General features: G+C 44.7%; 1 protein-coding gene across 1 annotated transcript; it reads right to left on the minus strand.

Moving 5' to 3' along the window:
• Positions 1–583: 583 nt before the first annotated feature.
• LOC105945121 (speedy protein E4-like) lies at positions 584–4,124 on the minus strand. Its single transcript, XM_012952476.2, has 7 exons — positions 4,001–4,124; positions 3,819–3,923; positions 3,471–3,647; positions 1,806–1,864; positions 1,328–1,413; positions 732–906; positions 584–643 (listed from the first exon to the last, which is right to left on the minus strand). The coding sequence occupies exons 1-7, from the start codon at positions 4,122–4,124 to the stop codon at positions 584–586; spliced, it is 786 nt and encodes a 261-aa protein (XP_012807930.2).
• Positions 4,125–14,250: the final 10,126 nt, after the last annotated feature.

The following is a 14,250-nucleotide window of genomic DNA, read 5'->3' on the forward strand; positions in this document are numbered from 1 at the left end:
ACCAGCAATGAGAACCTGACTGCAACAGTCTCACTCTAACCCAAGCAGACCTGGAATTCACTCTGTAGTCTCAGGGTGATCTTGAGCTCATGGTGATTCTCCTACCTCTGCCTCCTGACTGCTGGGATTAAAGGTGTGTGCTACCACACCTGGCTGTACATATGTTTTATGTGCCTAAAACACCACGTGTATGTTTTTTTGGCACTCCAATAAAAATTGATGATGTTCCCCTGGGATCTGTAAGCCTGAAATAAGCCCCCTTTCTCCTATGATCTGCTTTTGGTCTGGTGTTTATCCAGCAGCATGAAACTGACTTCAATCCCTGTCATCATAGTTATTTGCAGAACTGGAACTTAAATGCTTTCTTTACCCCAGGAGTGTGCTCAGAGCCCTCGCTATGTTTGTGTACATGAAGAAATTCCAAGGAGACAACAGAGTTTTCTCCTGTATCCACCTAGTCCAGGCAGGGTGTGGCTTCAGGGACATAGAAATAAGGGTTGGACCAGCCAGGAATAACTCCTGGTCAGGAAGGACCCCAACTTGCCTGCAGCACCCACTCCACATTCACAGGTTCCTGGCGAAACTAAGGGGCGCTCTTACGCACCCGACTCCAGATCCAGTGGTCTGGGTTCTGGCTCTGGATCTGAAAGGGGAATGCAGGGGTAGGCCCTGAAGGGACTCATCTCCTGGTACCCCCACTCCCCATTTTCCCAGTTGTCACCATGACACACCTCCTCACATATTTCGCGTGTGACCCAAGCTCGGTAGTCCATGGCTTGAACAAATTTGCTCTGCAGCTTTAGAAAGTCTTTATACAGGTCACGCCAAAGATCCATGCCCAGTAAGAATGGAAAAATGTACCTCTTAGCTAAGGGGTCATCTTCTTCCATGTCGCAGGCGATGTAACTGTAACAAGAAGTCTCTGATGATACCCAGCCCCATGTGGGATGGGCAGGGGTGGTTACAAGGGAGGACAGACATATCCAAACCCAGGATATGGGGAAGGCATCTCTGTAGAGTACAGAAGGCAAGGGAGCAGCCTAGACCTTGAGCCTGTAGGGTCCATGGTAAGATCCACACAGTGCCCAAAACTATCTTTGTTTCCCAGTGGCTTTGTCCTTCAGGCAGCTCCCTCAGTTGGAGAGTAACGGCACTTCCGAGCTGCGCTCATGACTCTAGGGCCCTTTCCTTCCTCCCCATAGTGCAGGCTGCCTTGCAGGTCTCAACTGCTCTGTGCTTGAGAAGCATCACTCCTCATACAGCGTGGTCTTGACAGCAGTGGGGGCATGTATACAGACTGAGAACTGTTGCCCAAGGAGGTGCTCACAGGGCGAGGAAGAAGTGGATCCTATTATAGAGGTGTCCAGGCAGCCCGATGCGACCAAAATACTCCACCACCATTGACAGGAGATACTGTGGGAGACAGAGGGCTGGTGAGAAGAGGAGAGCAAAGGACCGAGGGCAGGCCATCTAAATGGGTTCTGGGATCCTCCTATTCCAGTTTCCATATAAGTAACAATACTGAGAGGGAGAATTGCTGTGAATCTTGAATCCCATGAACCAATGGGAAATGGAAGGCAGGGAAGGACAGTGTGTTTCTCCTTTCTCTGCCCTTGAAAGCTGATTCTTATACAAACTTGTGTTCATCTCAACTATTGATAAGTGCATAGAACTGAGATTACTATAGATACGTGCATATGATTCTTATGGGGTTGGCCTGACACAAACCTGATCTTTTCTATATAGCCCCAGGAGCCTATGACTCTCTAGATCCAACAGCCATACTCCCATGATGTTATAAGTACCTTGTCCGTGACTCTCAGGAATGTGTCAGCTTCCAAGAAGCCTTGGATGACAGGATCCTCTGCAAAGGATGGAAGGGTAATGATGGCTTAGAGCTTTCATTTGGGAGGCTGAGCTAGCAGCTATGGGCTTCCCTGTGCAGGGGAAGCTTTGAGGGAAAAGAGAGTATCCAGACCCCTCCACTTGAGCTTTTCTCTGAGTGGGAGACACCTGCCTCTCTCCAGGAAGCTATGAGCCTAAGCATTAGGAGTTTTCGCTGTTCTTTCACTAACACTCCCCTGTTGAAGTTTGGATTGTCAGTTTTTTGCTGACATAGGTTCATCAACATGACCAATGGTGCAGTGTCACATATTTCTTCACTGAAGAGGTCCAACCTGGTTCCCAAAGCTCAATACATTTGCTTCAAGTAAAAAGTTTGGATGTGGCCTTACAACTCTGTGACACCACCACCTGTCCCTTTTCCATGTTGTGACCGTGCCAAACTTCCCCTACTCTGTGATGCCTGAACCCCTGTGCAGGGAAAGAGTATTAAGCTTCGTGAGGTAATGTGTGGCTTTCCCTCCTCCACAAGAACTCATCTTTGGTGGAGTTGTTCCATGAAGTCACCATTTTGTGGTGAAGACTTGAGGATATGGGGTTTTGTGTGTCTAAGATAATGACATTTGAACAGCAGATGTCATCCCTAGTCTGTCTGATTCTCAGAAGAGCATTGACTAATAGAACTTCATGTGATTATGAAAATACTCTATTATTCTCCTGCCCTACATGGTCCTTCACCTATTTGTGATTGTTAACATTAGAAAGGCAATCCAAGAGACCAAGAAATGGAACTTTAAAAAATCTATTGAATTCACTTAAAATATATCTGCATGTGGTTACTGAATGCTATCCTGAGCAGTGTAGCTCTAGGCCGGAGATCACATAGATCTTCTGTGGCATTTTTTTTCATAATGCTCTCCTGCCCTTACTCATTCACATCTATCTCTAGGTGCTCTAGCCTCTCCTTCTATGCACTTATCAATAGTTGAGATGAACACATTGATGTATGAGTTGTTTTGTGGCTTTTGGTTGTAGCATCTACAAAGTGTCAAGTTTTCTTTCACCATCAATCTCTAATATGTTTCTGTTTACTGTGTGTGTGGTATGTGTGCATGTTTGTGTATGTGTGGGGGGTGTCTGTGTGCACACATGTGCTGATATGTGTGGAAACTAGAGGATAATGGGGGGTGTTCACTATCCCTCTCCACTCTATTCTTTGAGGCTAGGTCTCTTGCTGAACCTAAGGTTTGCTAATTTGGTTAGACTGGCTAACCAGCAACCCCAGAGATTCCCTGTGCCCCCTCACATTGGCATTTTATGTGGGTCTTCATGCTTGCACAACAAGAATGCAGCCTGCTGGTTCGTCTCCCTAAACCCTCAATGTCTTGATGTTTTGACTGGTGGGAGCCCTGAATTGGGTCTGTGGGCAGAGTCAGTCCTTCAATCTCCAGTGGTGATCATTCTTCCTTCTCTCCAACTTGGCAAAGAACACCCCCCACCTGTGTAGAACCATGGGACCCTGTGTCCGTGTCACTGGAGCATTCCTCAGCCCTGGGGGGAGGACTGAACCGCTGTTGTCTCCTCAGCTTTGAAGGACACTGAGCATTTCCTCCATTCAGAAAACCTACCCAGAAGTCGATAAAAGGCTTCAAGGTCTTCTGCTCGGTAGCTGGATCTCTTTCTGGACAAGCAGATTTTTGTCTCTTCAGTATGGGTGACACTCCATTTGGCCCTTTTCTTTGGCCTCTCAGAGGCAGCTTGTGTGTTGGCTGCGCTCGAGGCTGTAGGGCTTTTCTCCTGGGCAGCTGTGGGAGAAAAGGTCCCAGTGAGCACAGATGGATCCCCCTGGGACTCCTGACTTCCTGGCAGCTACTCTGAACTCTAGACCCTACTTCATGAGGACTAGGTGAGCAGTGGATACTCAGCTGTACCTGGCCTTTCCTGCAGGGGTAAGAAAAGAGAGGCATAATTCATACCTGCCAATTTACGTTTCACCTGGCCCCTCTTCCTCTTTGCTTTTGGCTCAGGGACAACCACTGGAGTGGCAGAAGGTGAGGCCTGACGCCTGCGGCCTTGCAGCTCTGTGGGGAGACAGGACCCTGGGTTACCGTGGGGGGGAACCACCTGAGCGGCACTGTGCTCCTCTCTTCATAGTTACCTTGAGGAATTTGAGGACACTTGAGGTCCTGAGAGTGGGCTTCCCGTGCCCCTGTTCTTGGATCTTTCAGCCTGGTAGAGAACACTACGGTGACTAATGAGTTCTCCCGGTTTTTGTCTGCCATACCTACAAAAGTAGACAAGAAAGTGACCACTTGGGTCCCCAGGGCACTCCTTCTCATGCCCCTGTAGAACTCGTTTTGGAAGAGTTGGGGCATGAGGGAGCGCAGGGCAGGGCAGGGGGACAGTCTGTTCCCTCATTCTTCATTCAGGAGGAGAAGTGCAAAGGAGCCAAGGCCCACACACACCTGCCATCTCTCCCATGAGCACTGCTTCTTCCAACTGTCCTTCTGTTTGCTCTAAGGAGTTGGAGCAGTGTCCGAAGCAACCTAGGTAGATTTTAAAGGAAATATTTTTCCCCTCTGAATCCCAAAAAAGTAAGGAATTCAACCTGATTTCCAAACAGGTTATTTGTTTTACTTAAGTGGCCTATTATAAAACACAATAATAATTAAAGCTACAATAATAGTAGGTAACAGTTATTGACCACTTATTAGATTGTAAGGTGTTTATGTATGCACTAAGAATCATCTCAGTCCTTATAATCTATGAAGGAAGGTTTATAATTCACATGATTTTCAGATGACAAAGTGATTCCTGAACTCGACTAGGGGTTTGTTCCTTGATTATGACTGGAACACTGTTGATTTGGGCCTAGAAATACTGTCTGATGAGTACTCGGGTGAGGAATGGCTGGTGAACTTGTCATGTTTCCAGGAGAGTAAGGCTGGATGACCTTACTTATTCTTATCATCCCAACTTACGTATTTCTATGAACCACTATAAATTCATGGGCAACTAAGTCTGATTGAAAAATATAGTCAGTGAGACCCACAACATTGTCTCTGTGAACTTTTTCCTTCTTAAGGCAATCCCTGGTGGCAAGTTTCCTCTTGGTCCTCTCCACTCCCTTTTTACTTCATTTGGACTTTTGCCTACATTCCCTCTTATTTTCTCTTTCCCCAAATCCCAAACCTGTTTTCACTCCTGCATCACTGCTTGTTCACCCAGAGACTCTCAGGTGATCCCTTCTCATCCCTTGGACTCTTTAAAGGAACACAGCTCAGGATCTGACGTCTAGCCTAGTGTAGCAATGGGGGACACTCACCTCGAGCGAGTGCCTGGAGGGCTCTGTCAAGATCTGGGCCCTCGAAACTGTCTTACACAATGTAGAGCACAGCCTCACAACTGTGAGTACAGTAGCCAAGCATTAGAGCTCAACTGGCTCCCTTGGTTCTGAAACCCCTTTTATGACCCACCGATGACATCGTACCATTCTACCAGAAAGTGCTCTCTGCTCTATTAAAGTAACAGCGCCTAAGGGAAAGGTCATGGGCAAGGAGAAGGACTGGTGTTTCACCTGACTGGAGTCACCTTCTCTTTTTTTTTCTCAATTTTTATTAACATTTTCCATGATTATAAAACAAATCCCATGGTAATACCCTCCCTACCCCCCATTTTCCCCTTTGAAATTCCATTCTCCATCATATCTCCTCTCCATCTCCATAAGTCTCTCTTTTATTTTGATGTCATGATCTTTTCCTCCTCTTATGATGGTCTTGTGTAGGTAGTGTCAGACATTATAAGGTCATGGATATCCAGGCCATTTTATGGGTGGAGGTAGCATGTTGTAAGGAGTCCTACCCTTCCTTTGGCTCTTACATTCCTCTTCTGCATTGGACCCTGAACCTTGGAAGGTGTGATCGAAATGTTTCTCAGGACTCCAGTCACTTCTTTCCAGCACTATGATACCTTCTGAGTCATCCCAAGGTCATTGGCATCTGAAAAGAGATGATTCTCTACCCAAAGTGAGAGTAGCATTAATATAAGGGTATGAATATTAAGAGAAGTACTTCCTGGAAAGTTTGATAAGCATAGTGTATACATGTAGTTCAATGGGAGAAAGCGATATTACCAGTGAAGATACTCAACAGTGGACACTGCAAGCCTTATAATTGGCCATCCAGGCCAAATGAACTAATGGTGCAATAGTGGCACATCTATCATGGTGGAAACCAACTGCCCTCCAATTGGACTGGGGGCCTGCTCCATGGGAGGGAATACATCCCTGAAACTGAAGACTTAAAACAGGCGTAGTCATGAGCCCTAGGGGTATAATATCTGCTGATGTCTGGATAAATGTATATACTATGCTTATCACCTTCTCTTATCACAATGTAACCTCCACTCTGAACCTTTATCTTCTGTCTAATCCAATCCATTGATTATTCCAAATGAAAACATGTCCATGCCTCAGAAAAATGAAAATCATTGATCATTTGTAACACAAAACACTAGTAGTTTATTTTGCTGTTTGATGTCTGAGAAGTAATACAGAGAGATCCTCTATCCCCTCCACAGACTTTTCTCTAATAGTGACAGCATACATAATTATAGCACAGTATCCCCAAGTTGATGGTGATGGGTGCAATTCACAGCCTTACTCAGGAAACAGACTTACACATATCTCTGACTAGGCCTCACCTCTGAAATGTCCCACCAGGTCCCAGCAGCACCATACTGACGGCCAGGCCTTCATCATCATGTGGACCTCTTGGGAATATGGTGGAGCCAAACCACAGCAGCATACTTACTTTCTAATGACCTGTGTCCACTGTTCCAGAGTGGGGCTGCCATTCTGTGTTCACATCAGCAGTGTGAGAGTGAACTGGCATCGTCTGACGTTAACACTATTTTGTACTTCACCTATGTTTAAAAATTTTTGTTTAAAGTTATTTACTTATTTACTTATTTATTTAAGAGAGACAAAAGGGAAGAGGGAGAGAGAGAGATTGAGAATGGATACACCAGGGTTTCCAGCCACTGCAAATAAAACTCCAGATGCGTGCACCCCCTTGTGTATCTGGCTTACTTGAGTCTTGGGGAATTGAACCTGAATCCTTTGGCTCTGCAGGCAAATGCCTTAACTGCTAAGCCATATCTTCAGCCCCTTACACACATTTTAGGATTATTGATTTATTTATTTATTTTAGAGAGAAATAAAGAGGCAGATAGAGTAAGAGAGAATGGGCATGCCAGGGTCTCTAGCCACTGTAAACAAACTTCAGATGCATGTGCCACCTTGTACATCTGGCTTACATGGGTACTGGGTAATCAAAGACTTTGAGGCAAGCACCATAACCAGTAAGGAATCTCTCCAACCCATTTTAAGATTAAGAAATATTTTTATTTTTTATTTGCAAGCAGTGAGAGAAGTGGTTGTGCCAGGACCTTTAGCTACTGCAAATGAACTTCAGAAACATGCACCACCTTGTACATCAGGCTATATATGGGCTCTGGGGAATTGAACCTGGAGCATTAGGTTTTGCAGGTAGGTGCCTTAACTACTAAGCCATTCCTCCAGCCCTATTTTAGGATTTAAAAAAAAAATTTATTTATTTGAAGGAAAGAGAGGAAGGTGAAGAGACAGCAAGAGCGAGAGAGAGAGTGAGAGGGAGAATATGGGTGTGCCAGGGCCTCCCGCCACTGCAAATGAACGCCAGATGCATGTGTGTTTTTGTGCTTCTGGCTTTATGTGGGTACTGGGGAATCAAACCTGGGCCATAGGCTTCACAGGCAAGTGCCTTAGCTACTAAGCCATCTTCCCAGCTGCATTTTTAGGATATTTAATTGATTTTTCCTAATAGCTAATGCTGTAGATGTCTTTTTCTTCCATATGTTCATCTGCGCATCCCTTTTGGGGTAAAATATCTGCTTATGTCTTTTCTAATTGAATTGTTTCCTTCTTTATTGTTTCATTTTCTGTGCCCTTTCTATATCCAGATACACATCTTCTATCACGTATGTGATTGGCAAATTGTTTCTCTTAGCCTATAGCTTGTCCTTTCATCTTTTTTTAAAATTTTATTTATTTATTTGAGAGCTACAGACAGAGAAAGAGGCGTGGGGGGGGGAATGGGCGTGCCAGGGATTCCAGCCATTGAAAATGAACTCCAGACGCATGTGCTCTCTTGTGCATCTGGCTAACGTGGGACCTGGGGAACCGAGCCTCGAACCGGGGTCCTTAGGCTTCACAGGCAAGCTCTTAACCACCAAGCCATCTGTCCAGCCCTCCTTTCATCTTTTTGATAAGGTCTTTTCAGAAAGCCAGGGTTGGAAATTTCATGAAGTACAGTTTATTATTTTTGCAGCTTCTTTAGAAGGTGCCTTTGGTGCCAAGTCTAAGAACTTCACTAGTGCAGGTTGCAAGGATTTCTACTATATGTGTGTTCTAAAAGTTTTAGTTTTAAATTCATAGTTAAGTCCATGATCCACTTTGAGTTGGTGGTATGATATTTATATGAGGTATGAGATGTAAAATTTAGGGCAATATTATTCAACATTTTGAATCAACTATTGTTCCAGCATCATTTGTTGAAAAAGCTATCTTTTAAAAATGCATTGTTTATTTGTTTGAGAGAGAGGTTGAGAGAGAGGTTGAGAGAGAGACAATGGGCACACAAGGGCATCTAGCTGCTGAAAATGAACTCCTGATGCATGTGCCACCTTGTGCATCTGCCTTTATATGGGTACTGGGGAGGTGAACTTGGGCCCCTAGGCTTTCAGTCGATCACCTTAACTGTTGAGCCATTTCTTTAGCTGGAGAAAGCTATCTTTGTTTTTACCCATTAAAAAATTATATTTCTGAGGTAGTCATGATGACATATGCCTGAATTTCAAGCACACTGCCCTGGCATGATAAGTCAAACACTGTAGAACTACTTTTCTCCCTTTCAAAATGGTTTAAATTATTCTAGGTCCTATGACTTTATTTATTTCTTGTGGTGTTGGGGATTAGATTCAGGGCCTTGTGTATATTAGACAATTGCTCTACCACTCAGTTCATCCTTTCTCCGTTTGTGGAACATGGACATGAACATGGGAACCACAGATGCCTTAAATAAGGTGAGGGAAAGGGACACCGAAACACAACATAAACAGAGAAGGTTTTACTATAAAGGAAAAAAGCAGAGAGAGGGGATAGTGTAGGTCCTCTATAGCGAGCAGTTCTGGGCTCCATGAGAAGGCTACCTACAGATTCTAGCTACTGTACTGGTCAGCTGCAGGGTAGCAGGCCTCGTGGGGCAGGCTGTGGTGTGGCTTGTTGTGTGGGGCAGGCTGTGTGGATAAGCCATGGCAGGCCAGGCTATAAGAAGCAGGTTGTGGGCCAGACATGGTGGTGCACACCTTTAATCCCAGCATTCAGGAGACAGAGGTAGGCGGATCGCCATGAGCTTGAGGCCAGCTTTAGACTACATCATGAATACCAGGTCAGCCTGAGCTACCTTGATAAACCAAAATAATAATAATAAAATAAACTAAGAGGCAGGTTGTGGATGAAGGCCTGTCCTTTAAACCTCCAAGAGCTGTCTTTGGGTCCCAGAGCTCTCCACGTACCCTGTGTTGGTCTTCTGTGGATGAGGTGAATGTGTTCATTTGCAGTTCTAGTTCACAGAAAATGCAGCTTCTGAGACAGACAGAAACACCCAAGCCTTGATTTCATTCTCCTCAAACCATCACCCACGATGCCAGCATGGCATCTTTCTGTCCCTCTTATGCAATTTCCCTGCCCATATGCCTGCCCACTCACAGTGGAGAGCAGGAAGTTGGGCAAGTGCCTTACAGTCAAGGGGAAAGGACCACCACTGTCATAGTACCATCCTTGACTTTGTCAGATACCAACATTAGATTATCTCATCTAGAAGGGGACCGTGGGAATTTCAGAACTTCCCAACTTTGTTGTATCACTTGCTGGGGACATAGTTCTGCTGGCAGATTGCTTGCCTGGCATGCATGAGGCCCTGGGTTCAAACCCCAGCAGCACATAAACCAGATGGGTTACTACATACCTGTTATCCTAGCTCTTGGGAGGCCAGATTAGGCTACATGAGACCTTCAAAGAAAAAAGAAAGAAACAAAAGAATAAAAAAAGGAAGGGGGGAGGGAAATTTCTTGGTTAAAATAAAGTAAGGAAATTGTGTTTCTAGTCTGTCAGTTTGTTTTGTACACTTCTTTTTTGTAGAGCTTTGCCTTGTCCCTCAAACACTGTGGCAGGTTTCTTTGGCATGTCACCATTTAGGCTTGGTGCCCATTTGCTCCCTCTAAAAGAACACGTTGGACTGTGCTGTTGGCCTTTACTTAGACTCTTTCTCTTGCTATCACAGGCTTGTTTTACCTGTGGCTTATTTGAAAGCTTAGTTTCTCAACATTGTGTTTTATAAAAGGCAGCTGCTTTTAGACTAAAACCAACTTGGTGCATATGAGTTGTTACCATGTAGAAAATACATTATTGATAAAGATACTCAAAATGCATATAATAAAATATATTGACTTAACTCTCACTAGGTAAGTCCCCACTGCCCAGCCCAGAACTGAGGCCAAAGGTGTATCATATTTCTGGCCCACCATTTGACTTCAAATAACTTCAGATTATTTGCTGAAAGCTAATCTATTCTCAGAGGACAATGTGCCACCATTTAAGATGCTCACAAAGGAGGCTACTATTTAGACAGTCTTTATAAGGTACAGCTCAAAAATTGTTTTGACCAATGGAAGCTTCCTGTAAATTCAAGGTCATTCATGGTGATGGGCCAGCTCAGTGAGTATCCAAACCGATGCTCCCCCAAAACTACCTTCATTGAATGTGACTGATCAGCCCTGATCATGGTCTTGTCTGTACCCTGACTGTACACCAGCAATGACCTGCCTTGACCACAGTCTTAGGTGGTGTACCAGAGAGCTTGCATATGTGTGCTGCGAGTGGAGTTTGAATCTGAGAACTTCAAACTTTTGTCAGTAATAAAAGGCTACTCATGAACCAAGTGCTTTGTAAATATTTTGACTGGTAGAGGGAAAATGAGTTACATATTGAGCGGATTGTATTTTCATTAAAATCCACATGTGTGAAAACTACAGAAGGGCACCCAGAAAGGAAACATTTTGCCCACGACTTTCTGAATTGGCTTGAAGCAAAATTCTGGAGTCTCTTGAGGCATTTCCGGCAATATATTTGGGCTGCGGTGCCTCAGCTTATGCCAATCCTGTGGATTTAGGGTTCTGATATTTGTGTTTTTATGATTTTAACTTTCTCTTTAAATCAGACAATGAAAGGCAGATCAGGTTTGAAACGCAGAGATGGTTCTGCTATTTGTTAAGAATCAGCAAAGACAGGGACTGGGAGTCAAGCAAATGCCAGGGCCTCTCAGGAGGTGTGGGACTCTTAGCCGGCCCGGGGGCTTAGCCTGTCACCGCTGTTCAGTGGGAAGCAGTGAGAAATGTTGCATCACGATCAGGTAAAATCCTTTTCCTGGTGTAGGGCTTCAACGCGGGATACACGTAGAAACAAAGAAGGGTTTTTGTCTGGTCCATGGTTCTGCCTTTGCTGTCTTATCTTCCTCCTCCATCTCCTCCTCCTCCAGTGGAATGTCTGCTGTCCTGCTCCATCATTCTACCTTTTTGCTTTTTTGACGCAAGCCCAATAAACTAGCCTTTTTTATGCAAGAGAATGAGACACAGAGAGAGAATTGGCATGCCAGGGCCTCCAGCCACTGTAATCAAACTCTAGGTGTTTGCACTCCCTTGTGCACATGTGCAACCTTGCACACCTGTGTCACCTTCTGCATCTGGCTTACGTGGGACCTGGAGAGTTGATCCTGGGTCCTTAGGCTTCACAGGCAAGTGCCTTAACTGCTAAGCCATGTCTCCAGCCCCTCTGCCCTTTCCTTTTTGAGCCAGATCTCTTACCGATCCCTAAGCTTGCTGGTTTTTCCCCCCATGAGCTCTGGTGAGTCCCAGGTCTCTGCTCCCCGGCAGGACTGGGCTGATAGGCGTGCGTGGCCACGCTGGCTCATTACGTGGGTTCTGGAGATTCAAACTTGGGAAGTTATAGGTCCCCTCAAGCCCTCATGCTTGCACAGGAAACACGCCTAATGGCTGAGTCATCTCTCCAGTCTTATGTTTTGTCATTCTTAATAGTTTTTGAATAAGCACCCAAAGTATTTAGTTACTTTCAGACAAACAAAATATGACTTTGTCGGGGTGGGGGGAGGTTCAGTCTCCCCCAGCATAACAACTTTAGTATCTCAGGTGATGCCTGCTTGGTCTGGAGAAGCTCATGCGATTTCAGGATAGGGCAAATTCGTTTTGAGAAAGTTCCCTTCAAAAGGGGACCTGGTGCTTTTAGTCTATCATAGTTCAAGCTCAAAGTATTACTTGCAGTATCTCTCTCCAATGTGGGGACAGCTGTAGACCCTGAGCTCACTGAGGGGCGTGTTACAGTTAGTTCTTAGAGAGAAGAGTGATGCTGATGTATTCCCCCTAAGATGACAGCAAGTGGAAAACAGAGGGTGAAAGGAGGGACATTGTCTGCCACACCCTCCTGTTTCCAAGAGGAATTAGTACATCACGGGATACTGGAGGTGCTTAGATGGTCATTAACAGACCTTGTCTCAGTCTGAAAGTCAACAAGCCACTCTCACCCAAGGAATCCACTCACAGTAGTGAGCTGTTCCCCTGAGCTGGCTTGAGTTTAGCATTCTATTGGGTTGTAGGCTCAGGACCTAAGATTGCAGGTTATTTCCCTCCTTTCTAAAATTAGAATATGCCATGAGCAGGTGACAGCTGGGCCAGACCTTTTTCTTCCATCTGTTCAGATTGACCTGGGGGTCTGCTCCCTGAAAGCTGTTCTAGGAAGGTTCAGCTGGGTGCCTCCTCTGCACTTCAGCTTCCTCGAAAGCATACCAGCCACCCAGCCTATCCGCCAACCGTAACAGTGACCAGGCACAGTGCCAGGCTTTTCTGGGCATATTTCTTACTCATTCTGAATCACAAGACTTCCCCTGGTCTGGCCTTTTTCTCCTGCTTGCATTTAGCAAGCATTTCCTGAAAAATCCAGAATTTACAAAAAAGGCTATAGGGAAGGTGATTTGTAATGAGGAGTAAGATGAAAAGATCATTTAAAAGATGTTCTCAAACTTCTGGGTATTCAAATAATATTTTCCAAGATGAGTTGCCCAGGGTATTAATATGTATCACTCGAAAAAAGGGAAAAAAAGCTTCTGGAAGTAATAGGAAATATAATTTCAAACAAAGCTGAACCAATTCCATTTCTTAATACTGTATAACTTCTCAAAGCTTTTAGTATGCTAATGTGTGAGGTAAATCCCCCCAAAGGAGAAATTTAATATACTAGACTTCCAAATTTTTTTATGAAAAATTTTCTTTCATTGAACCCAGACACAAAGAGAGTTAGCCTTGAGGATTTTTTTCTTAAACTGACACACAAGGAGCTGAGAGAATGGCTCGGTCAGTAAAGTGCTTGCCACACAAGCATGAGGACCTGAGTTCATATCCCCACCACCCTTGTGAAAGCTGAGTATAGTGGCATGTACCTATAATCCTAGGCTTGGGGTAAAGGACACAGGAACATTGAGGCGTGCTGGCTAGCTAGTCTAGCTGAATCTATGGCCTTCAGTTTCAGTGAAAATAAGATGAAGAGCAACTGGCATCAACCTCAGGGCTCCACACATGCCCATGCACACATATGAACACCCATGCTTATATGCATCCCACACATGCATACATTTGAGAAAAGGACCTAAAATAGTATATATGGAATACAAAATTATGTTTTAAAATATTTATACATTGTGGAATGGGTAATGAACCTATGCATGGTTAGTTAACATATACTTATTTTTTGTTTTGTTTTGTTTTGGTTTTTCGAGGTAGGGTCTCACTCTAGCTCAGGCTGACCTGGAATTCACTATAGAGTCTCAGGGTGGCCTCAAACTCATGGCGATCCTCCTACCTCTGCCTCCTGAGTGCTGGGATTAAAGGCGTGCGCCACCACGCCCAGCTAACATATACTTTTTATGGTAAAAACATTTAAAATCTATTCCTTCGGCAATTTTCAACATACCAGACATTACTGTTGTAGACAGTTCCACAATGCCAGGATGAGCATCCAGCCAAACACAGTTTTTATGGGAGGAAGGGGTTTATTTCAACCTTATAGATCCAGGGGGAAATTCCATCAATGACAGATAAACTGCTTCCATGCCCCAAGCCGAAAGAAACAGCCAAACAGCTAGCAAAAAATGAAGGCAGCAAACGCAGCGCCAGAGCTCAGGCCTCTCTGCATACTTTTGGGTTGGAACTCAGACCCACTCCTGGTGACAATTTAGGGCTAGA

The sequence above is a fragment of the Jaculus jaculus genome, chromosome 4 (genome assembly GCF_020740685.1).
Source record: "Jaculus jaculus isolate mJacJac1 chromosome 4, mJacJac1.mat.Y.cur, whole genome shotgun sequence".
NCBI classification, from domain to species: Eukaryota; Metazoa; Chordata; class Mammalia; order Rodentia; family Dipodidae; genus Jaculus; species Jaculus jaculus.